General features: G+C 40.3%; 2 protein-coding genes across 3 annotated transcripts in view; both read right to left on the reverse strand.

Annotated features, from left to right (window-relative positions):
- PRPF38A (pre-mRNA processing factor 38A) overlaps positions 1-26,381 on the reverse strand; it is a 42,182-nt gene that overhangs the window by 13,105 nt on the left and 2,696 nt on the right. The window contains exons 3-5 of one of the 2 annotated variants that reach the window (XM_037827228.1): positions 22,571-22,689; positions 21,099-21,184; positions 9,058-9,168 (exon numbers count right to left, since the gene is read on the reverse strand). In XM_037827228.1, the coding sequence (XP_037683156.1) occupies positions 9,058-9,168; positions 21,099-21,184; positions 22,571-22,689 (316 nt within the window). Of the gene's footprint in view, positions 1-9,057; positions 9,169-21,098; positions 21,185-22,567; positions 22,690-26,381 lie in introns of both variants that reach the window. The other variant, XM_037827227.1, reaches the window with a different exon arrangement.
- On the reverse strand, positions 17,002-19,934 carry LOC119527325 (histone H2A.V-like). Its single transcript, XM_037827229.1, has one exon. The coding sequence runs from the start codon at positions 19,096-19,098 to the stop codon at positions 18,712-18,714; it is 387 nt and encodes a 128-aa protein (XP_037683157.1). The 5' UTR covers positions 19,099-19,934; the 3' UTR covers positions 17,002-18,711.

Consider the following 26,381-nt stretch of genomic DNA (forward strand, 5'->3'; position numbering starts at 1 on the left):
TATGCGCCAAAGAGAGAGCTTATTTAGGGGTGATTACAGGTTATATAGGCTGGTAAGAAGGGCAGGGCTGGAAAAGAGGTGAAGTAGCCTTAAATGGCAATACTGAAGGGAGAGGGGCTAGGATTGGTTCTGAGAGGACGCAGGAGCCGTTGCAGCGGGCGGGAGTTGTTCTGGCCACGGTGCATGCGCGCTGGCGGTGGCAGGAGTTGCCTTGGCACAGGGGAGTGTGCGGGTAAGATAAGGAAGTGAGGAAAGGGCGGTTGGGAGAAAGGCGGTTCCCTCCGGCAAGCCTCCCCTGCCCGTGACATTTTGGGTGAGGAAAAGGGAGCTGCCCTGACCTCGCTCCTCAGGCTCGGGGGGGCTGCAGAGGGCACTAACGCCCGTACCTACTACCCTCCCCAGGGGGTGATATCAGGTCCCCTGGCCCAGGCCTGGTAAGCCGAGGTACAAGCTCAGTCACCCGCAATTCCCCTTTCTTTTCTAATTAGAGGAAGAGGCTTTACCGGAGAGGCCTGCTAAGGGTGAGGGAAGGGGGAGGTCAGGGAAGGGAAAAAGGGGTTGACGGTGGCTCAGCGAGGTTGGAGCTCAGTGTTGGTGTGGTGCCCGGGCGCTTGACAATGGCTTTGCTGCAGCGGGCTGGGCGAAGGTGAGGGGTTTAAAGTTCAGGGGTTCAGAGAAGCTGGAACTCGAGGTGAGAGCGATGTTCAGGTGATTGAGAAGGGCCTCGCGGTTGGCGAGTCGACCGGTGGCGTTGAGGTCGCGGAGGGTTGGCTGTTATCTTGGAGTGGGGGGCGTCAGAGGTGGCGAGTCGCTGATACTGGATTTGCACGAACGAGGAAAACATGGCATCCGTTTGTTTTCTTACAAGCTGGACAATTTTGCGGATGAGGCAGGGTCCTAAGATGAGAGCTAGAATAATTGTTAATAAGGGGCCAAGAAAAGGAAGGATGTATGGGAGAATGGGAGTGAAAAAACTGGACCAATAACTGGTGGCTTCACGATCTCTTTTACGCTTTTCCAGTCCCTCTCGGACCCTTTTCAGGCTGTCCTCGACGAGACCTGTGGAATTGGCATATACTCTGGCTTCGCCCTGCCCAGGCATAGTTCACCATCTTTCGGGTCCTAACACGTGCGCTCGTGCTCCACCTCCCCGGCGCGGCGGGCGAGACGGGCCGGTGGTGCGCCGTCGGCGGACTGGAGAGGCCTCGGGATCCCACCTCGGCCGGCGAGCGGCGCCGGCCTTCACCTTCATTGCGCCACGGCGGCTTTCGTGCGAGCCCCTGACTGGCTGTTTTCTGTGCTTTCTGAAAAGGAGAGGTTGGAGGCAACGGGCTCGTACAGTGAGGAAGAGGTGGAGAGGCAGAGCCAGCAGGATGAGGTAAAATTGGGGTTGGAGGAGTTCACTGAGGCAAAGGCGGCTTGGATGAGGCTGAGGAGGGGAGAGGAATAACGAGAAGGGGGCAGAGGAAGCTGGGGTGGTGGGGTTGGCGATGCGTTGTTTGTAGCTGAGGTGCGGCTGGAGAGCTGTGGAAAAAGGGGGTTAATGACTTGGTTGGGACCTATGCCAGAGGGTGTTTTTAATGCAGTATTTTGGCCTGGTTGGTTTACAGCCTCCTTTTTTATAAGAATAAGTGATCCTCGGTCGGCTCCTTTCTCATAGATTCTGAAGCCCCAAGTTTGACTGAGTAACCAGGAGGGATCAGTGGGGAGCTGCACTGTAAGATTAAGATGTGTGCAGGATTCCTTACTTTCTTGGCCGAGCCAGTTAACAGTAGGGAGTTTGCACCCTGTAGGGGCCCACTTTAGGGTAAGGTAATGATCAGGAACAGGAGGCTTCCAATTATTGGCTAATGTCTCATACCCCCAGTATGCACAGTAGTACTCGTTGGGGGAATTGTAGTGCGATTTTCCAGGATTTGAGGATGGGCACATGTAATATTGGGCCTGGGGATCACTTACCTTTTGAGCGCAGGTTTCTTCGACTCTGGAGACAAAGGTGGCGAAAGGCTTACTCGGCTCCTGGAAGAGCTTGGTGAATTTATTAGGCCGACAGGCAGAGCAATTGGCAAATGCTCGTAAGGCGATGCCTCTGAGGATAGTCCAGAAGGTGGCAGGGACATTAAGATAAGCAGACGCATTTAGAAATGCTCCAGTGCCCAAATAGGCTTCAGGGGGATGATAGACTCCAAGGGCTGCGTCTTGCTCACTTTGCTGAGCTGCTTCTGCCTGGAAGTGAGCACGCCAGTCAACAAACTGACCGGGGTTAAGAATGGAACGGGCAAGCGAGGCCCAGTCTTGGGGGATGCAATAGTCCATGCCAAGATCCTGCAGTATTTGGGAAGCGTATGGGCTACCTAACCCGTCCTCCTTGACGGCCCTGCGAAGCTGCTTGATAGTATCTGAGTCAATGGGATACCAGTTATACGGTTTCTGTGGGGTGGGGGCAAGGTTAAGAGGAAAGCAGCGAAAAGCACGAGAGAAAGGAGGACGCGCTTGAAGAGGACTTGGCGCGGGAGTGGGGGTAGGGGGAGCGTTGTCCCAAGGGTTGCCTTGAGGTGTAGAAGGCAGCCAGGGGTTGTTAGTCGGCAGGGTGGAAGGAGCGGCGGCAGCTGCCGGTAGCGGCTCCGAGGGGGAGCTCGCCGAAGGGGGAGGCGGGAGTGGGAGGCCCCAAGCGTCGCAAGATGGCGGCGCGGTGGGCGTGGCTAAGACACAAGATGGTGGATCAGCCCCGCCCTGTGAAAGGGCGGGGTTCAAGGCACAAGATGACGGACTAGCTCCGCCCTGTGGAAGGGCGGGGTAAAGCGTATGCGGTTTCCGGCCCAGCTTAGGGCTGATGTCATCGCCGGAGCATTTCCTCCCCTCGATGGAAAAAGAAGGAGGAAGTTCGCCATCTTGGCGTGGCGTAGTGTTATTTTGCTTTTTGGGAGTCACCTCGAGCGCGTTGTTAATCTGCTCGACTAAGGACTCCGTGTCCGAGTCATGATTTGAATTAGTATCGCTATCTGAATCTGTTGGCTGGGTTGATAGGGCCTCCTTGGAATTAACGGGGCCTCGATCAGGGGGGAGGGAGCCCTGAAGGCAGGAGCGGATGGTTATCAAGGTGGGGAGCAAGCCGGGAGGGAAGCGCTTGCTCTCATGTTCCATGGCGTTAGTGACTTGATCAATAAGACGATCATAAGTAACAGGGTCCCAAAGATGGCAAGTGGTGAGCCATGGGTTAAAGGGCAGCAGGAGGTCCCAGTATACTTGCAGCTGCCGAACAGACACTTTGTAGCGATGAGTGTCTAGGAGACCGGCCAGAGCACGAACTTGAGGTGCCTGGCACGTAGACAGACGATTACCCATAGCTGAGGGGGGAGGAGGGGGGGTTGTTTACCGAGCAGAGAGAATGAGATAAACTGTGGCCGCAAGGCCGAAGGAGACGGCGAGAGCGGAAAGCAGTGCCCTTTGGCAACGGGAGTAGTCGGGGGGGGGGGCGGTTGCAAAGAGGCACACGGCGCCAAATGAGGAAACAAAGATACAAAGAACCACAGCAAAGTAATGGAGGGGAAGAGGGAGAGCGTTAGGAGGAACGGGGGTCATAGAAGTGCGCATACAAGAGGACGAAGAGAGCTCTCCTTGGCGCACACTCCCACCGGACGAAGAGAGCGTGGGGGAAGGGAGGAGCGGCCTCAGAGCAGTGAACCTCCCACGGCTCCGGAAGCGGCGAAGGAGAGGCGGCCCTTACCTTGCAGGCGAGGAAACGGGAAGCTGGAGAGGCGTCCGGGCGAGCGGGCGACCTGCCGAACTGTTGTGTGGAGACGTTTCCTCACACGGGGCACCAGTTGCGGTCGCGGTTACTGCTTCTGGGGGGAGTGGCGGCCGGTAGCTGAGCCCTCAGCTCTCGGGGCTGCTTAAAGGGTACCGGCGGCGGGGGCTCTTTCCCGGAGGCGAGGGCGAGGCGGAGGACTTGGCCGGGTCCTCGGCGGGAGGCATGCAAGGTGTGGAGGGCGGCGATAAGGACAAGACACTCTTCATCCAGTAGGAGTATGCGCCAAAGAGAGAGCTTATTTAGGGGTGATTACAGGTTATATAGGCTGGTAAGAAGGGCAGGGCTGGAAAAGAGGTGAAGTAGCCTTAAATGGCAATACTGAAGGGAGAGGGGCTAGGATTGGTTCTGAGAGGACGCAGGAGCCGTTGCAGCGGGCGGGAGTTGTTCTGGCCACGGTGCATGCGCGCTGGCGGTGGCAGGAGTTGCCTTGGCACAGGGGAGTGTGCGGGTAAGATAAGGAAGTGAGGAAAGGGCGGTTGGGAGAAAGGCGGTTCCCTCCGGCAAGCCTCCCCTGCCCGTGACATTTTGGGTGAGGAAAAGGGAGCTGCCCTGACCTCGCTCCTCAGGCTCGGGGGGGCTGCAGAGGGCACTAACGCCCGTACCTACTACCCTCCCCAGGGGGTGATATCAGGTCCCCTGGCCCAGGCCTGGTAAGCCGAGGTACAAGCTCAGTCACCCGCAAACGTGTCCCATTCAACCATCTCTGAAGTGGGCTGGGAATGCCCCTACACAGTGCGGCGGCCCAGGGCTTCCCTGGAGGCCAGCGCTCACTTGTGACGTGGCATAGCCCTCCCCCGCTCAGCAGAGGTCCTGGAAAAGCACAGCAGGGAGGGGGGATCTGCTCGGAAATCCCAGGGAACCTATGCCAATACCAAGGACTTTTGGGTCAGCAGCAGAGAACAACCTTAAATCTCCAGGAACACCTGGGAGGTTTGATTATTAAACCTGCCCTTCCTCCCTAACCGCTCAGGCACACGCCCCTCATTGAGGGCAGACAGCACTGACAACACACCCAAATTAAGTGCACCAATTGGACCCCAAAAGAATCAGATCCCCACACACCACAAAGTTTGAGAGAACTGACTTGAGGGGAATAAGTGACTCACGGATGCCATCTGCTGGTTAGTTAGAGAAAGCGTATGTCACCAAGCTGCAATTCTAACAAATTAAAGATCAAGTAAAGCAAATGCCACGAGGCCAAAAACAACAGAAAATCTTAAAGCATGTGATAAAACCAGATGACATGGAGAACCCGAACCCAAACACTCAAAGCAAAAGATCCGAAGACACACAGTTCCTGGCAGAATTAATCAAAGAACTACAGACAGGCAGTGAGAGCATGGCACGGAATATAAAAGACTTGAAGAAGAGCATGGCACAGAATATAAAAGACATAAAGAAGACCCTAGAAGAGCATAAAGAAGATATTGCAAGAGTAAATAAAAAAATAGAAGATCTTATGGAAATTAAAGAAACTGTAGACCACATTAAAAAGACTCTGGATACTCACAATACAAGATTAGAGGAAGCTGAACAACAACTCAGCCTCCTCGAGGAGCACAGAACAGAAAATGAAAGAACAAAAGAAAGAATGGGGAAAAAAATTGAAAAAATCGAAATGGATCTCAGGGATATGACAGATAAAATAAAACATCCAAATTTAAGACTCATTGGTGTCCCAGAAGGGGAAGAGAAGGGTAAAGGTCTAGAAAGAGTATTCAAAGAAATTGTTGGGGAAAACTTCCCAAACCTTCTACACAATATAAATACACAAAGCATAAATGCCCAGCGAACTCCAAATAGAATAAATTCAAACAAACCCACTCCAAGACATATTCTGATCAGACTGTCAAATACTGAAGAGAAGGAGCAAGTTCTGAAAGCAGCAAGAGAAAAGCAATTCACCACATACAAAGGAAACAACATAAGACTAAGTAATGACTACTCAGCGGCCACCATGGGGGCGAGAAGGCAGTGGCATGACATATTTAAAATTCTGAGAGAGGAAAATTTCCAACCAAGAATACTTTATCCAGCAAAACTCTCCTTCAAATTTGAGGGAGAGCTTAAATTTTTCACAGACAAACAAATGCTGAGAGAGTTTGCTAATAAAAGACCTGCCCTACTTCAGATACTAAAGCGAGCCCTACGGACAGAGAAACAAAGAAATGAGAGAGAGAGAGATAGAGACTTTTAACAGACATATATAGAATATTCATCCCAGGTCACTGGGACACATGTTCTTCACTAGTGATCATGGACCTTTCTCCAGAATGGACTGTATGCGGGGACATAAAAACAAGCCTCAATAAAATAAAAAATAAAAAAATGAATTTGTTCAAAGCACATTCTCTGACCACAATGGAATACAAATAGAAGTCAATAACCGTCAGAGACTTGGAGAATTCACAAACACCTGAAGGATAAAAATGAGGGGGAGATGAAAACATTCCCAGACAATCAAAAGCTGAGGAACTTCATCACCAGTAGATCAGTCCTAAGCAGGCTGAAAGGAAGGGACACTAAACAATTGACTGAAACCACAGGAAGAAATAAAGATTTCCAGTAAAGATCACACGGTAAATATAAAGACCAATACTACTGTATTGTTGACTTATAACTCCACTATTTACTTCCTACAGGATCTAAAATACATAAACTGTAATGATAAATCGGTGGTTTTGGACTCAAGGTAAAATATGTAATTCTTGACAAGAACTACATAAAGGTGGGGGAATGGAGGAGTATAGGAACATAGTTTACATGTCCTATTGAAGTTAAGTTGGTATCAAAGAAAAACAAGATTGTTATAGATTTAAGAGGTTAAATTTAAGCCCCATGGTAAACACAAAGTATCAGAGAATATGACCAAAGAGATGAAAAGTAGAGTAGGGGTTCCAAGAAGTAGGGGAAGGGGCAATGGGGAGTTAAGAAATGAGAGTGGGGGTTTTGGTTTGGGGTGAAGGGAAACGTCTAGAAATGGATGGTCGGAAGGTGATAGCATTGCAACATTCTAAATGTGATTAATCCCACTAAGGGAATGCTAGGGACAGGTGGAATAGGAAGATTTAGGCTATATATATCTTTCCACAAATTGGGAAAAAAAAAAAAAAAAACAGTCTAAAGAGATGACAATTAAATGCCAAGGATAATCCTGGATCGGATCTGAGGTCAGAGGAGAGGAGGCTCAAAGGGACACAGATGGGACACAAGATAAAAAAAAAAAAAGGAAATATAGAATGTAAGCTTTATATCAATGTTGAATTTCTTGAACTTCTTAGCTGCGTTTAATGAGATTGCATAAAATAATGTTCTTGTTCATGGGAAAGGGATATGTGAATTATATTGTTTGTTCAAAGATATGTGCAGCTTGCTCTCATATGTTCAGAGGACAGAGCAATAGATGATGGGTGTTAGGGAGGGAGGTTGGGAGAAAGGGAGAGAAAGAAAGAGACAGTGGTGTGACAGGATCTTAAAGGTGATGGATCGGGGTATCGGGGAAGGGGGGTCGGGGCATGATGGAGTTCTATGTATGGGGTTTGTACTGTTTTTACAACTGCTCCTGTAAGATTGAACTTATTTCAAAATAAAATTTATCATTAAAAAAAAAGAGGGAGAGATTAATACATTCAAATACACAAAAGCTGACGGAGTATGTCAGCAACAGACATACCCTACAAGCAATGTGAAAGGGAATTCTTCTACTGAAAGGAAAGTACACTGGACAGTAGAGTGAAGCAGCATAAAGAAATAAAGACTTCTGGTAAAGGTAACTACATGCATAATTCTAAACACCACTACTACTGGTATTGTATTTTTTGGTTTGTAACTCCAGTTTTTACTTCTTACAGGTATTAAAAAGCAAATGCACAAACAAATAATAATAAATCTACAGTTTTGGACATATAAAAAAATGAATGAACTATAGTTATACCCACAACATAGATGAATACTGGAAATATATTGAGTGAAAAACACAAATCCTATGCTAAAGACTGTAAGATGGTACGATATCACTTTTATAGAGCTCAAACACCAAAATTAAACAATGTAACATTTAGAAAGAGCTACATATGTGCAGTCTCTGTATTGCACAACTCCAGCCAGCCCCATCCACAGATTTTATGATGTAGCGCAGTGTACGATCTATGAGCCTCAAGTAGTGACCCTGCATTTGTGATTAAATTCAAAAAGCCAGAGAATTTTAAATTACTTCAGAAAAATTATCTCTAGCGGGAAGTAGGAACATGGGATAGGGAAGAAACACATGTAGATGCAAATTATTGTTAATATTCTAATTCTTGAGTAGTTGGTAGATTCAAAGGTTTTCAATACACCATACTTTGTCTCATTTTTAAACTTAAAATCTCTTAAATATATGAAGTGATATATTTAAAAAGATTAATAAATAAAAGAAGTAAAAAACAACAAAACACTGAATGCATCTCAAGACTAGAGAATAGCGTTTTTCCATATAAAATTAATACAACTGCATTAAGCAAAAATAGAGAAGTAGAAAGGAAAATTACTCACAGTCCTAAATATATTCAGGAGTACAATTTCCTGTTTCATTTCCTTTTTGCCTTTTTCTATGCTTATATTTTTTATTACAACTTTAGTCACAAACACATTGCTGATCCTGCTTTTTTAACTCAACATAAGAATCTTCCATATTATCATATACTTTCCTTAACAGTTTTAATGGCTGCCTAATGGTGTGTTAAGTTGATATAATGATTCATCTAACTGGTCTTTGATAGCTGGAATGATTTCAACTTTCCAGCATTATAATTTAAAGATCATGACAGTGCAGGTGTTTTTTTCCTAAACTACTTATTTTTTAGGATAGTTATTAAAAATGCTTTTCTCCCAAGTATTAATTTTAACAACCATCATTTATTAGACCAATACTATGCTAAGTGCTTTATGTGTATCATCTCATTTTATACTCATAACAGTCCTAAGAGAAAATTATTACTTTACAAAGGATAAAACTAAGGTTAAGTAATTTATACAAGATTATAATGCTAATAAATGGCAGAGGAGAGATATAACTCAAGGTCTATTTGACTTTAATGCTCATAATGTCAATGATTAAGTATTGCTTGTCTGTTTTTGGTTAAAGAAAGTTAAAAATTTAAAAATTTGAAAACAGAAATTAAAAACTCTAAGAACAAAAACAAAAAAGGCCCACTCCCATCTGCTAATGACCTCTTCCCCAACCCTTAAGCACCCATATGTCTGACCTTCTCGTCCTCCTCTTCCTCTTCTTCACTGGACTCCACATCATCCATGTCCTCTTCTAGGGCACTCACCCGAGGCTCCAGTTGCTCAGCTTCCTCCAACACATAGCGTTTCTACAGAGAACATAAATGAGAGTAAGGAGTTGTTGTCATCTTCTCTATGTCCTCAAGTCCCCAACATTTGGCTTGTGAGACTGATGGAAAAAAAGTAGAACAGCAGAGGCAATTTCATTTCCAATATACCTTAAACAGTTCAAGGATTTCCTAAGGACTTTAAAAAGAAAGCTAAAGGGAACATCTTCATTTGCTACTGGCTCTACTCTCTGTGATACTCTCTGTGATCTTACATTCTAGATCACTAGCATACCAATCAATACAGGTGCAGCCTAGAGCCAAAAATGTGGGCTTGATAAACACAGAAAAATGCTCAGACTGTTGGCTGATAGTTCCCCTGGAAAAAGTCCAGCCCAGGATTACCCCCAAAATATTCATTCAGGCTCAAACCAGTTTAGCAGCTGAAAAGTGCCTCAAGAAGATCCAACTCTCTACCAGATTCAGAATCCAGGTAGCTGTTTGGATACATGCATTTTATATTGGGCACAGGACATAAACAGACAATCCAATTCATCTCCTGGTTCCATTGTCTTCTGAGATGCGGCTTAGCAGTGCTTACTGAGTGACTAAGGACCTGAGAGGCAAAGGTTAGTTAAAACTGCAAATGGACTGGCTGGATCATAAGACCCCTTACCATTCTCCTGTGCCAATGACATAAAGAACGTTGTAGAATAACTTGAAACATCTGTACTCTATTTAGCTTTAATAAATTTCTCATCAAAATCCTATATGTTGGAAGAAAAGAGACAGGGATGCCATTTAGTGAAGTCAGCTAATTCTTTGGAAAAGGGCTCTCCAAGGTTATAAGATCACCACAGTTTGGGATCTAGGACTGAATCAGACAGGGCATCTAGAATCCCTCATGTTAACCCGCCTCAGAAGACACTGAAGTCAATATATTAATTCACGGTATTTGTGTTTGATAAAATGAGAATATATTTCACAAAGGCTCTTTATCAATGTCAGGGCACATCAGAAGCAAAATTGATGACCTTGTGGGTTGCTTAATAAAAACAAAATCAGAGCAAAAGGTAATCTTAAGGGTAACTTCCTCTAGGATATATTAGGGGCCCACACCAAAGCATACCTCTTGGTGAAGTGAAACCATTTATCAATCAGACTTCAATTTCTCTCCTGGGCAGAGTTTGATAAACAATAACAAATTCTTGTTCTGTAATCTTTCCTTTTAGACTGCATGCAGACTACTGACTTGCATTAGCAGGCTTGGTTAAAGCTAACTGGACTATAGAATCCTTAGCTACAAACCGCACATGAAAGCTTTCCATTTCTTGCAGTATTTCTAAACATAATAATAATAAAAATAGTCAAAGATAATAATAAAATAGCTAATGTAACCCATAATGGGGGTTAAGAACTGGGCCTTGAATGCAGGCTTTCAGATTTGAAATCTCATTCTCTTTCACCACACACTCTACAATAGCCAATATGGAACAGGAGAGTTATATGTATCCACTTCCAGGCTTTTCATTTTATAGGACTGTAACTGGATCAATGTGGAGGAAGATTTGGTCCACTGAATTTAAGTGTGAACACTCATCTACCAATTACTTTATCAAGCTGGTTTGCTGTTCAAGCAGATTCATTTCGCCCATTAATCATATATCCGCACGTAATTCAATTCCCTACTTTGATGACTGAAGTTTTTCTGATCTCTTTTGGTTTAAATCTAGCAAGAAAGCAAGCACCTCAAAGCAGGGGGGATACAGCAAATTGCTTCAGAATTACTGAGCTGCAGTAGTATATCCAAAAGGAAAACTGATCCTCCAAGTTGGGGTTTCTGCTCCCACTCCCTATCTGGGAACCCTTTAATTGATGTCAGAGATTTTAACATACATAGACAACCAGAACAGAGAAAAGCAGTGTTGGAAGAACCAAAGGTTCTTAGCTGGCCTTTATTCCAGTGATTTTTGCAATATTTTTTTATAATGGTTGTTATAAAAAAACAGTTATCTGACATACAATAAACTATACATTTCAAGAGTATACAATTTGACGGGTGTTGATTTGTATGTAACTGTAAAACCATTACCAAATCAAGATAATGAACATATCCATCAAGCACAAAATTTTACTTGTGCCCTGCCCGTCTTTAATCTTTCCTTCCCATACCTCCCCACTTCTTCACCCTGTCCCCAGGCAACCAATAATCTGTTTTGTCACTATAGTTTACATTTTCTAAAATTTTATATGAATGGAATGATAGTTAAACTCTTTATTTTTTGCATGTATTTTGCATCTTCTTTCACTAAGCCTAATTATTCTGAGATTCATCCATGTTGTTGTGTGTATCAACAGTTCATTTTTACAGCTGAATAGTATCCAATTGTATGGATATACCACAATTTGTTTATCCATTCACTTGTGGATGGACATTTGGTTTGTTTCCATTTTCTAAGTACTACAAATAAAGCTGTTATTTAAATGAATATTTAACATTAATGTTAAAGTGTTTGTGCTTTAATTTTCCTTGAGTAAATATCTAGGAATAGAATTGCTGGGTTGTATAGCAGGTGTCTGGTTAACTTTTTATAAACTGCCAAGCTTTTATAAATGTTTGTACCATTTTACATTTCCACCAGCAGTGTATGAGACCTACAGTTCTTCTTCATCCCCACCAACAGTTGGTATGGTCAATATTTTTAATTTTAGACATTCTAAAAGGTATTTAGTGTATCTCATTATGGCTTTAATTTGCATTCTCTCAGGATCAATGATGTTGACTGTCTTTTTATATGCTTATTGGCCAGCTGTATATCTACTCTGGTCAAGTGTCTATTAGAATCTTTTCCTCATTTTTCCATTGGGATGCCTCATATTATTAAGCTTTACGAGTTCTTTATATATTCTAGACACAAGACCTTTGTTGGATATATGTTGTACAAATATATTCTTCTAGTGTGTGGCTTGCCTTTTTATTTTTCTAATATTGTTTTTTGAAAAGCAAGTTTTAAATTTTTAAAAAGGCCAATTTTTTTGTTTTTTAAAAGATAACTCATCTTTTGTGCGTCAGACCAAAGAACTTTTGCCAAAGCCAAGGTCAGTAAGATTTTCTCCTGTTTCCTTTTAGAAATTTTGTAGTCTTGGCTTTTTTTTTTTTTTTTTTTTTTTTTTTTTTTACACAGAATATATTTAATTCCATCATATAAACTAGGAACAACTTTACCAACAGAAAATGTGACTATAAGGTACATACAATAAAACATCAAATCAAGCACATACCATGGAAAAATTATACCAATTAAATATGTTCAGCATTTTCATTACTATTATTAGTATGTTTTCATTCTTTGCTGCTAAGCAGTACAAGAAAAATTTAAGAGAAACTTAAAATTGTCCATCAACTAGCCTGTGTCTTCTGCCATCTGGAAAAAAGACAACCATTATTCAATTTCATTATGGAATACATTGATCCAGGTAATGAAACATCCATGAAAAAATAGTCTGGGAACCACCATCAGTGGCCAACCCTAATCTTACTCCAGCTATTCATAAAATGAATTATTTCTATTTTACCCAAATTCAGACATTTGAAGTTAGAAACAAATACAACTCAAGTAACAAAAGCTCTTAGAGAAAGGGTTTAAAAAGAAACTCTTATATTCAAAAGCATATAGTAAGTCCAGACTAGGCTATTGCCAAAAAGAGAGTCTTTGGAATCTACTTTATATGATACATAGCATTCCTAGCTCTAGCAAACTACCAGCATTTGCAGAAGTTAACTTCTGTAGGTCCCAAAGAACAGGAGACATCCTAGAATAGAGGACTAATAGAGAGTAGGAGGCAAGGGAGTAGGCCTCTATCTTCTCAGTGAAGTGAAGGATTGGATAAAGAGCCTTTTGGTTGAACTTAGCTTCCCTGAAGAATCTGGGCCAAACTGGAAGAAATCAGCTTAACCTCAGGTGCTGAGATTTAAAATTTTACATATCCAATGGCTGTGTTATTTGAGTTTAGAGAATTTGATAAAAATAAAACTAAGAGGAATCTGTGTTTAATCAGTAGTCCAACATGGGATTCATAAATTCTGGTAAAAATTTGACTCTACAAACTAATGTAACCATGCCACCAGGAAACGGGCCCCCTTGTTGCATTCCCTCCTAAGCAGTATCCAGAACCACAAGCCATGCAGCCATCTGTCCGCTCCTTCCTTAGACAGTTCACGACTTTGTTCGAAACAAGCTCCAGAAGGGAGTGCCCATTCTGAACAGATGCTGTCATAGAAACCGATGGAACTCTTGTACCCTCTATAATGGACAGCAGACACATGGCATTTAAAGATGTAACTATCTTGATTTCACTGATTTTCATGTATCCCCAAGGTCCATAACAAACATTAGTTTACAATTTTCCAGGAGCATCCATTTGAATCTGGAGGACAAAATGAACATGCCTAGCTAAATGCCTAAAACTCCTATTTTAACACAGCATTCTTTTCTCTATTATTCCACATATTACCAGTAACTGCTACGCTTTTTGTAGGTTTCATGAAAATACACACTATGACGGCATTTCCAATTTGTGGTTACATAGGTATCCTCTTAATATTTTCTTAAGAATGCAGGGGGGATGGGGTTACTTTGACATTTTAACAGACTCATGCTTTAGTGACTTTATCAGCACTGACTGCTGACCTTGGGACTTTCTGCAGTGGTCCCTTACATGATTGGCCTGGGAGTCTGTTTTGATGTTCTGCATTTTGAGTTTGAGCTGCCTATGTTCTTGTTGAGCCTCTGATACAAAGCTCTGCTTAAAAATGCTCTGACTGGATAATGAAAAGGGGAATGTAGTGCTTCTAGGTAACTACCTAATGTGAGTCCATATTATAAAAAAAATGAAATGACTTTGACAGAAGTCAACATTTGTGGAGCCCTCTCTGGGTGCCAGGCACTGTGCATTGTGTTTTGCATGCTTGCTCTTATTTAATGATCAGAATATGTGAGGTAGGTACTAGAGTCATCTCCATTTTAGGGATGAAGACAGAGAGGCTCAGAGGGCAGGTCCATTGCGTGAGGTGACACAGCCAGGGACAAGCCAGCAAAGTGAGCCCAGGTGTATATTTGACTCCAGAACTATTAGGCATACATCGCCTTTGAAGGAACGGGGCAAAGCCCAACTCCTTTCTGCTTTACTTTTAACACCATGACTCTCTACCCGTCAAAGGCCCAAGAGAAAAATGCAAACATCATCCATTCACATAGTTTTCTACTACTGCCATAACGAATCACTACAAACCAGGCAGCTTTAAACTAGCTTCTTGGGGTTGAAAGCCTGGCCTAGTGTGACAATTCTCTGTTCAGTGTTTCACTGGCTAAAATCAATGTATCTGCTGAATCTGTGCTTCTCATCTGTGTCTCAGGGTCCTCTTCCAAGATCACTGGTTGGCAGAATTCCTTTCCTTCTCATACTTTCCAGGTGGCTCCCTCTCTACCTTCAAGCTAGCAATGACCAATGAGTCTTCTGCTTTTCAGAGTTCTTGTGATTACACTGGGCCCACTGAGATACTCCAGGATAATCTCCCTATTTTAATAACCTTAAGTATATCTGCAACATCCCTTTACCTTGTAAAGTAATATATCACAGATGTAACATCAGAAGCAAAGGTCATGGGGTGAAAACTCTATCACAGTTCCCTATCCTCTTCTCTCCCAATCTCTCCTATATACCTACAGACTATCAAAGCAAAATACCCTCTCCTTTTGGAAATGCTTCACAGTACCCTGCTGGGTTTTTAAGCAGTTACAGTGGTTAGACTGGGTCTCATCCAACCAAATCAACACCATGTATTTATATTTTAAGAAATGCTAGCTAACTAACTGGTAGACTGAAAAGGTCTACCTGAGAGGGGAGAATCAACTTTTACATATTTCCAGTGACCCCACTCACTTTGGACTCTCTCATGGAACAAAAACCCATGAAACTGATACCAGCTATACCCTCGCTTCCACCTCTATGTCCTGCCTTTTCCAGTGCCTGGAATTCCACACTTTCTGAGGCTTCCCTTGGAAATGGTGGTATGGACTGACACTGCAATAATGTGGACTCTCCAAAATGCCAACTACAAATACGACAGCTTATAAATTCAGAAAACTGTTAGTAAGCACAAAAAATCACTCTGACCTTATCACTCAGTATATATTCAGCCTATACCTTGGTTCCACATATCCCAGTGGCTCATGGATCATCCAAACCTCTCAATCAGCTAATATAATAACATGATCTGCTGAGAACACCTCTTAACAACAAATAACAATAAAAACAGCAGGCATATAAGGACCATCCCATAGACAACAAATACGTGATAAAACAAAACCACACACACAAAAAAGAGAAATTTTAACTGTAGAATCTAGGAAGTGGGTACAAAAATTGGACACTGTATAATTAACTTTTCTGCATGCTTGAAACTCTTCGTATTAAAATGTCAAAAAAGCAGCACTGCAATAAATTCAACCATAGGTACCAATGCCTGCATTTCGCGTTACTCCTACCCCAAATCACATGCTCTGTAGGCCCTTTTGTCAGAACTTCTCACGTACACTCCTCTCTTCATTTCCAGGACATCACTCACTTTGTTTCCCTTCACTGGACTCTTTTCAATTGCCCAAATGCAATCCATTCTTCCAGGCCCATTTCAAGTTCTCCCTTCATTAAAAAAAATCCTTCCCTTTTCTGAAGTGCTATTGCACTTATCTGTGCTATATAATTTACAATACAGCTCTGGAATTGTTTTTAAAAATTTTTAGGTATGATAACAGTATTACAGCTCTTTTATTTTTAAGATTTCTTTTAGAGATACATATTAAAAACTGGGCTGTAAGTACATGGGGCTCGTTACACTATTCTTGCTACTTCTGTGCTACATTTTTCATTTAAAAAAAAACAAAAAAACCCCAAAAAAACTCAAAACATACAGTTTTGGGAACACAGTAGGTAATCAAATACTACCAAAATGATGATTTCATTATGTTTGAAACAATTATATAGAAAATTCTAGTAAAACACCATTATTCAAGCAATTCAGGCCAATGGAAGGTCTGTTGAGTATTCTTTTTTCTACTTTGGTTTCTGAAAACTAATACATCACGTAAGAAAAAGTCTGGATTTTGACTTGTCAATACAGAAACTTCTTCAAAATATATGTCCAAAGATAATTCAATCAAAAAGAAAATTTCATTTTATCCTGCCTTGTAAATTAATAAGAACAAAAATGTTATTTTATATAGAATTCCAGCTAATTTACGCAGAGGAATGAGAGAATATCACCCATTTGACAATTATACTATGGATGGATTAGACTGACAACATCCAAACCTGCTCAATCTTAATATTACAAAATGAGACACAAGCATGCATTATGTCCTTCCTGCTATGCTGCAACAGAAAGTACCTAACATCTAACATCACCTATGAATTATTTTTGTAAAAACACAAAACAGAACCACCACCAAAAAAAAAAACCCTCTAGATATTACTAGAAGTTTACTGGGACAAAAATTTTAAGTGATATTATGAGGATGCATTTGGTAAAATCTAACGCTATAGGGCAAACAACTCACTTCCTTCAAAAATTAAATTAAATTACAAAAAAAGAAAAAAGAAAAAAAGAAGAGGGAAGAGAAACCTATAGATTAAAGAGATCAACCAAATGCAAGGCTGATCTTGTCTGGATCCTCATTCAAACAAACCAACTGTGAAACAAATAATAAGAAAAGTCTGAATACTGACTGGATATTTGATTAGAAATTTTTTTAGCTGTCTTAATGCTGTTACAGTTATGTTCTAAAAAGTGCCCCATCTTTAAAGATACATATTGAAGTATGTATACATGAAAATATAATACACCAGGAACGGGGTTCATACTAACCCCACTGTGGGGAGGGGATAGGTGTGGATACAGTTAAAACAAGAATGACCATAGCATGATAACTGTTCAAGGTGGAACATGGGTAAATGGGAGTTCATTGTACTATTCTCTTTATTTTTGTGTATTTTTGAAATTTTCCATAATAAAATATGCCTTTAAAATGAGTTTTGTTTTGAAAGCATTGTATTAAAAAACATTAAAAAAATTTCTTCTTCAATGAAGACTTCTAGGCAGAAAAATACAGAGTTCTCAGCTGGACCATTAAATGGTACATACTTGCTCAATTAAATCTTTTAACAACTACTTAGAAGCTCACAAAGAAAATGATTTTCAACAAAGAAACCTGTCTAAGCCTGCCCCCTAAGAGAGGAGGATACAAGGTGCCCCGTAATAGTGTAGTAAATTTTCAGCACTGCTTTGCACCATAAGCTGACTGATATACTCTACAATTTACCTGAAAGGACAGAGACTTATAAAAAGAACCAGGAATTTTAAGTTAGAAAGGGGATTAAAAAAATAAAAGCAACAAAAGTGAAAAGAAAAATGTGTATCTATAAACACCAATAGGAATATATCTGGTCAACTTTTCAGGAATAGATGAAAATGAAATCTAAATAACCGAGCAAAAATGATTTAGACTGGATGCAGCTCCAAAAATTCATACATACATGACTTGACAGGGAAGAAGCATTTTTCAATTACTATTGAATGCATAGTTAAATCTCAACTTTTAGAATTTAAATTTCCGAAAGACCTATACAAACTGGAATTTTAAACCAAACAGCAGAAAACCGTGATAAATTTAATTTCAATTCCAGTGAGGAATGAGAGTTCTGGAGTCAGGCAAATCTAGGTTGGAATCCTAGTTCTAGGATTCAAATTTTTCTGCCATTTTCTAGCTACTAGGCTAAATGTTTTTTGGCAAATCATTTAACGTCTATAAGCCTCAGCTTCCACATCAATAAAATGGAAGTGATAAAATTTCCTGATTCGTCAGTACATGACATGGATCACATAAAGTACTTAGCACAGGACCTGGTAAGTGCTCAATAAATAATTCAAATAATTTTGCTGCCCTATTTCATCAATCTTAAATGCACTTTTTTTTTCCCACAGTTTTACATCTCTTGAAATTGGGATGCGTCTTATAATTGATGACATATCATGATTTAATTGGCAGAGTTTTTCTTTAATAGTGGTATGTAAAATATTGGTGCATATTATAATCGATAGCATCTTAGTCAATGAAATATGGTATTAATCATGGTGAATTTATATTCCTAATTTCTGTTTTCAGATTATTCTGAATATAACCAAATTGAGATTAAAAAATTTTCAAAGTCTGAACAAAATCTTTCTAATACATCATGAACAAACAGTTTTGAGACAAATTAATTTTGTAAAAAATGGTTTATCAATTCTATTTTTATATAAAACACATGGGAGAAACCTAGCCAATCAACACACAATTGCTGCCACGTGAAAAGGTACTTTTATCAAACTTTGAATCTAAGAAAATAAAATGTTTCTTTAGCATTTCTACAGTAATTGTCTATGCTCTTCCATTTAACTGGTTTAAAAATTCCACATATCCCCATTATTTCTTCTGTCCCAGTTACAGTACAATGACAGGGAGGAAGAGGGTTGGTTAAAACAACTCTCTAAGCAGTTTTCTGCTGTCCCTTCTTTCCAATCAGAGATTTGTGGATGTGAGGGGTCACACCACCTCCAGCTATGGTAGCCTTTATAAGAGAATCCAACTCTTCATCACCACGGATTGCAAGCTGCAAGTGACGTGGAGTGATACGCTTTACTTTGAGATCCTTAGAAGCATTACCTGCCAGCTCCAGCACCTCAGCAGTGAGATACTCCAGAATTGCAGCACTATACACTGCAGCAGTGGCACCAACCCTCCCATGGCTTGTAGTACGAGTCTTCAAGTGTCTGTGGATACGGCCCACTGGAAACTGGAGTCCAGCTCTTTGTGAGCGAGATACTGCCTTAGCCTTGGCCTTTCCACTGTCTTTTCCAGCTTTGCCTCCAGCCATCGTCTTGGCGCTGCTCCCGGCGCGCTGCGCCGCTTCCCAGTCTTGGCTTTTATATTTAAGTCTATGGTCCTCTTCAAGTTAATTTTTATATATGTTATGAGCTAAGGGTAGAAATTCATTTGTTTGACATGGCTATTCAATTGTTCAAGCACCACTTGTGGAAAAGATTATTCTTTCTCAATGGAATTGCCCTGACATTTCTATAGAAAATCATGTCTGTAGAAAATCAACTGACCATATATGTGGTGGTGGTGGTGGAGGGGTATTTCTGTTCCCTTTATTTTGTTTGTTTGATCTTTGTTTACCTATATGCCAATACAACACTGTTCTGGTTTACTATAGCTTTACAATAAGTCTTTAAATCAGGAAGTGTTTGTCATCCTACTTTGTTCTTTTTCTAAGTTGCTTTGGATATTCTAGGTCCTTTGCATTTTCACAGAAATTTTAGAACCAACCTGTCAATATCTACAAAAAAGTCTCCTGGGATTTTGATTGGGACTGCACTGAATCTAGAGATTAATTTGGGGAGAACTGACATCTTAACAATATTAAGTCATGTGATCCATGAACATGATACTTCTCTGCATTTATTTAGGTATTCTTTTTTAATTTCTCTCAGTAATACAATGTTTTATAGTTTTAAGTATAGGTCTTACACATCTTTTGACAAAATTATCCTTAATTATTTTATATTTTTAATGCTATTGTAAATGTATCTTTTTAATACAATTTCAAATTCCAACTGTTTATTGCTAGTGTATAGAAATAGAATTGATTTCTGTATATTGTCCTTGTATCCAAACATTCTATGTCAACAGATGAATGGATAAACAAATTGTGATATAGCCAGAAAATGGAATACCATAAAATGGAAAAACTATCAATACATACAATGACATGATGAATCTTAAAATAATTACGCTGAGTGAAAAAAGACAGACAAAAATGAGTCGATATTGTATAATTCCAAAATGCAAAGGAATCTATTGTGTCAGAGTATCTGTAGCTGCTTGGCGATGAGTGGGTAGAAGAAAAAGTTTATACAAAAGAAGATGGAAAATTTTGGGGGTGATGGCTATGCTTATTCTTGATAGTGGTGATCACTTCAAGGGTGCATGCACATTTCAAAACTTATCAAACTGTACACTTTAAATAAATGCAGTTTATTGTCTGCCAGTAATACCTGAAAAAAGTAATTTTTTTTCTTTAAAAAACCTTTGTTCAAATGAAATTTCACTGCTGAAGCCCAACATATAACCTAGAGAAAAAGGAGCTGCCTTGGTTGGAATATCTGGGGCTCTCTCCTCGCTACTCTCAGTAGCCCTAAAACACTCCTGCGGGGCACAGTTTAAAGACTACTGAGTTAGTCCAACTTCCCCATTTTAAAATAAGAATAAGTCTCACAGCTAGTCAGCTGTATAACTCTACAAAAATTTAGGTCTCCTAAAATTCCCTGTTTGGTCATCTCTCCACTACAATACATTTCCTTTCTCTTTAGGTGACCCATCATATCCTATCATAAATGTTTTCCCTTTGTATTTCAAAACAGTAGATTTAAAATCATACTCTGTAAAACCCATTCCTGAAAGGTGCTTCGTGGACCATCATTCATTACTGGGGAAGGGAGGTTAACCAAAGTGCTCAGAGTCTACCACTCCTGGCTTTCCTGCCAATCAACTCGACTTTTATGTTTTATATTCCGGGTTTTATATGGAGATCAATTTGAGAAAAGCTGCTCACCAAGTTTAAAAACACTACTCTAGCTACAATATGATAATAATATCCCTAAGGAAAAAAGCTTTCTTGTATTAACTATTCATTTTTATGGCTGTATCCTCTCACTCTGAATCCCACATCTTTTTCATAGACATGAAGACTATTTATTAAGAGAACCTATGAAAATCCATGGGCTTCAGTGTTTTAATTATATGAACATGTGTATGACTGTCTGTCTATCTTGTGGGGAAGGGTGCCTCTGATAAGAGACCTTAATTGTTTACCTGAAGCCGGGGCAGAATGATGTCACAGACTCTCTCACTGTGCAGAAGCTCATCAATAAACTCATCCACATGCATCAGTTCAAACTCTGAAAGAAAAATCATTAGCTCAAGCAACCTGGAAACAACAGATTTAGATAGCCAGAACATAAAATGTGCGTGAGACTCCGTAAAATATCTGAGTGCTTTGTATAGAAAGTATGAATTTTCTGCCACTTCCCTTTCCAACGCACATTCACTAGTAAAGCCTCTGCAATGCAGTAATCACACAGCAGGTACTACTGTCAAATCCGGGCTCAAACTACTGTTCTTCTAGCCTTGTCATCACTACCCATCTTCATTCTTCCAATCTACCTTTATTAAGGCCATTTATGTTCCAGACCTCTTCCAGGAGCTGGGGATAAAAGGCTAAACGAAGCTGTCCCAACCAGCAGAAAAGACAAACATAAAAGCAAGCATAACGAGTTGTGAATTATGTTGAGGTGATGCTCTTGAATAGAACATAGAATATAGTACACTGTAACAAAGACATTGGGCCCTAAATGTCCATAGGTTGAGAAACCCTGTCATGTTTAACATAAAATAAACATAATTAAGTAGATCCATAAGGACCATGACCACATCCATCTTGCTCACAATGCTATCTCTGGTACATAGCACAGTATCTGGCATGCTTTAGGCACTTAATATGTATTTATTTATTCAATGAATGAATTCATAAGTTAATAAAAGTTCAAAGTATAATACCAAATGGTAACTTTCTATCGTTTAATGATACATGTAGAGGGGAAAGGCAAATGTTATCAACCTTTTGTTTGATACTAAGTGAGCAGAAATAAAAGGTTCTGATCACGTTGCCCTAATTTCACTTTATCATGGAAAGTGTCATTTTGTAAAAGGCATGGAGCTGCCCTCTTGGATATACTTATTAATTTTCAGTGGGATTCCTCTGTAACTATGAGTACACTTAGTATATATACTGGAACATGAAGTGCAGTGTTGGAGGAGAGGCCAGTAGAAAGAACTGTGAAGAATGTTACATATGGAAAACTGAATCTGTCGTGCAGGGCTGGAGAAGGCTTTTATGGAGAAGGTAATTCTGGAGCTAGATCTTGTGAGATGAATAGTAATTTGCACAGCACTTACAAAGACATTAAAGCATGAAAGGAACATGACAAATTTAAGGAAGAGTGAGAAGATTAGTGTAGCGGGAGCACATGATGCAAGGTAAGTATTAAATAAGATGCAGCTGTAAAGGTAGCAGACATGGGCAGACTGGGTAAGGCCAACAGGAAGTTGCTAGTCAGATGGAGTATTCCTGGCGAGGGAGATGGAGAACCTGGATGAGGACAAGAACAATGGAAAAGAGGAGGAGCACTCACATTGTATGTGACACCATGAAGAGTAGAGGTACTGGTTAAATACAAACTAGCTCAGGGATGAGGTTCCAGAGACTTGGCAACCATACTCACCACCATTTCGGTTCTGGCTCTTGATTTTCCGATAGTCATTGTAGAGAGGCTCCAAATACTTGTAGCAATCAATTGCAGTGCCTGTCAGCCTCATGTAAAGTGCCCCCAACATGCGGACATACCTGACAAAGAGGTGACAGAGAAAACAGGCCATCCTGAGAAGTTCCTACAGTTTACAACTGTCTTTTCTCATGACATTAGTAGATAAACAAGTACTTTCTTCTTTTTGGCAGACAAGAAAGCTGCAATTCTGGAGACAGCATGGGTTGGTAGAAAGAGCTAAAATATGGCGACTTGGGTCCAAGTCCCGTTCTACCACTTACTGGCTGTGGGAACTTGAACATACTGCTCAACTTTTCAGTCTATTGTATCAACTTTAAAGTTGGGATAAAACCTATTTACCTCACAGGATTATTGTTAAGAATCAAATGAAACCCTGAATGTAACAACAGAGGTATAAAATATATTTAATAATATACAAGAACTAGTACACATTAACTTGAATATTTAAATTGTTGGTTCTGGAAAAAAGTCAGTCCTCTGGGCTCAAATTCTGGTTCCATTACTTACTAACTTAAGTGACACTGAGCAAGTTATTTCTCTCTCAATCCTTGTAAAATGATATACTTAATTTATAGGCTTGGTTTGAGTATTAAATGAGAAACTGTGTCAAGTGCCAAGCACAGCATATGGCATGCAGTAAGTGCCTGACAGAAGTTAGCTATTTTCTAGTTGTTAATGTTTTCCAAGATTTCTTCAATTCTTTTTTCCCCTATATTCAACTACCTACTCAAATCTCTACTTGGATAATTATTAGGCATTTCAAACTCAACAGTGCCAAAATCAACTCTTAATTTCCCCCTAAAACCTGTTCCTTCCCTAGTGTTTCCCATCACAGTATAGTACCATCACTCACCCAGCTCCTCAAGCTGACTGGAGGTCATCCTTTAGTCCTTTCTTCCCTTTACAGCCTATATCCCTTCAAAATATATCACAATCTGGCCACTTGCCATCACCTTCACCTCTGTCAACGCCACCACTGACTCTTGCCTAGATTATCATGATAGCCTCCTAAAAGGTCTCTCTGCTTCTCTTCTTACCATCCTTCCCCCACGTATCCCCCCATCTCCAAAGTATATCCTCCACATACCAGCCGGAAAGCCTTCTGAAATGTTAATCAGATCACACCATTCCCCTAATCACTATACAACAATGGCTTCCCATCAGACTTAGAATAGATCCAAAAAATTTACCATAGCCTCAAGGTCCTATAGGATCTTGCCCTGCCTCCCTCAGCTCCTTAAGCTCCCTGCATTCCTATCACAGTGGCCTTACTGTTCCCCAAAAGATCAAACCTATCAATATTACAGGCCTTTGGGTTGTTCCCTCTGCCTGAAATGCTTTTTTTTCAGGATCTGGAATGACTAGCTCTCTCACGTTTAGGTTTCTGATCAAATGCTGCATACTCATACATACATAAATCTAAGTACTTGGTTATTCATTACAGCAAAAGATTGGAAACAACCTAAATATTCATTATGATACATCTGTAACTGAGAAGCAGCAAAGCACGGTGCCTAAGAACACAGACTTTGGAGTAAGACCACCTGGATTCAAATCCCACCTCTGCCCCAGTCCCCTTATTTGTAAAATGGGGAAAAAAAGTAGCACTAGGAGAGGCAGTTTAGTGTAATGGTTAAGAGCATGAACCCTAGAGTTAGACCACCTAGGTTTACATCCTGGCTCTGGAACTTACAAGCTTTGTGATCCTAAGGAAGTTACTCAGTGGCTGTGTGTCTCAGTGTTACTGTTCTAATCTTTAATATAAGAATGATAAAAATACCTACTTCATAGGATTATTGTCAGGATTAAATGATCTAATACATGTAAAGTGCTTAGAACAGTGCCTGGCATTGTGCTAGCTCTTATTATTATGATGTCTCTATAAATGAATATTATACAGGCATTAAAGAGGAGGAAGATCTATGAGTACTGATACGGAAGAATTTCCAAGATCTACTATTCAGTAACAAAAGCAAGGTACAGAGGACAGTGCACAGCATGCTATAGTTTGTGTACAAAAAAAAGGAAAATTAAAATATATATTTACTTGTATGTGCATGAAATTTCTGAAATGAAACATAAGAAAGTGATAATATCAGATTCCTCCACAGGGAAAAAAAAAAAAAAATGAATGGCCTGAGGACTGTGATGGAATGGCGACATTTCACTGCAAATATTCTTTTGAATACCTTTTGAATTTTGAACCATATGAAAATACTACATATTCAAAAAACAAATTTAGTTTTTTTGTTTGTTTGTTTTTGCTACAGGGAAATCTCATCCTTCTTCATGAGTTTTAACCATTACCCATATTCTATGGAGTCCCAATTCCACTCAGACTCTTCTTTTGCCAAAATTCTCTAGTTGGATGTTCTACAGGTTATTCAAACTGAACTTGCCTAAAACTGAACTAATTTTTCCAGGCTAGACTCCTCCTCTTTTTGTTTCCTTTAAGTGACAGAGAAGATCAGATTTGCATTTTAGAAACATCATTTTAGCTTTTAGAATGATCAATCTTTGAGAGGGATCAAGACAGGAAAAATTTAAAAACCAGCTATGATCATCTCAATTATCCATGAGGGAGTGAAAGGGGGTAATAAATTATATTAAAAAAAGCAATGGAAACAAATATGCCAAAATAGTGATAGTGGTTGATTCTTTGATATAAGATTATGGATCTTCCCTCCTGCTTTTGAATACTTTTCTGTACTTTGTAAAATTTCAACAATGCATACCTTTATAATTGGCAGAAAAGATATATTTAATGAATGGAATTTTCAGAAACTGGACATTGGATACAAAGGAATCAAGGATGATTTCCAGGTTTCTGGCTTGCTAGGAGTGTTGTCTTCTTACTGAGTGGAGGAACATGGCTAAAGGAACAGGTACAGGGAAAAACATTTTCTTTTCCCCAGTTTCCATTATGCAGAGCAATTTCAATTTACATCCTTGTGCATAATCAACCAACATTCTGGCCATATTTTCTGCAACATCATCTACTTGGTCATGCAAGCAGGTTAACATGGTAGTCACCTTTCACAGCTTTCTCACCATCCCACTTCAAATCAATCAACAAATCCTGCGCTTTCACCTCTATATCACTTTCAAATATTACTCATCCATGCCTTCTGCCACTGCCTTGATTGCGATCCTCATCAAACTGTAGCTGGATGAAAACGAGCCTCTTCTCTGGTGTGCCTGTCTGGCCCTCTGGTTTACTGTTCACACTGCTGCTAGAAGCAACTATCTAAAAACACAATAGTAACTCCTCTACTTATAATCTGCCAGTTTTCCAGATAAAGACCAAACCCCTCAGCATCTAATGAAAAGCCAGTCATTATCTGGCCCATGACTACATCTCTCTATTCTCAATTTTGCTACCACCCCAAAGTGCTGACTTGATTTAAAAAATACCTAAGACTACTTATAGTTCCCACAGACGATTCCTCTTCACGTACCTATGCCTCCACACATGCTGCTCCTTCTGTCTGGGACATACTTTTCATGTAAATCTTACTCATCCTCTAAAATTCAGTTTAAGAATCACTTCCTTTCTCTGAAAACCCCAAATCCCAGGCTAATTTAGATGCTCCCTCTTTCCCTATCCCCTCTTTTAAAGCTTTCTGTATTCACTTATAAGGGCACTTAATATGCTGCATTCTGTTTGTTTTTTTAAATGAGAAGCAGAATAGTGTCTATGGACACTGAAACCAGCTTTACCACCACTAGCTGTTTGATCTTAGGCAAATTA

This window comes from Choloepus didactylus, chromosome 2, assembly GCF_015220235.1.
Source record: "Choloepus didactylus isolate mChoDid1 chromosome 2, mChoDid1.pri, whole genome shotgun sequence".
NCBI lineage: Eukaryota > Metazoa > Chordata > Mammalia > Pilosa > Megalonychidae > Choloepus > Choloepus didactylus.

Excerpts from the sequence above, each read along its gene's own strand:
- LOC119527325 (XM_037827229.1), bottom strand. The coding sequence starts at position 19,098 with ATGGCTGGAGGCAAAGCTGGAAAAGACAGTGGAAAGGCCAAGGCTAAG.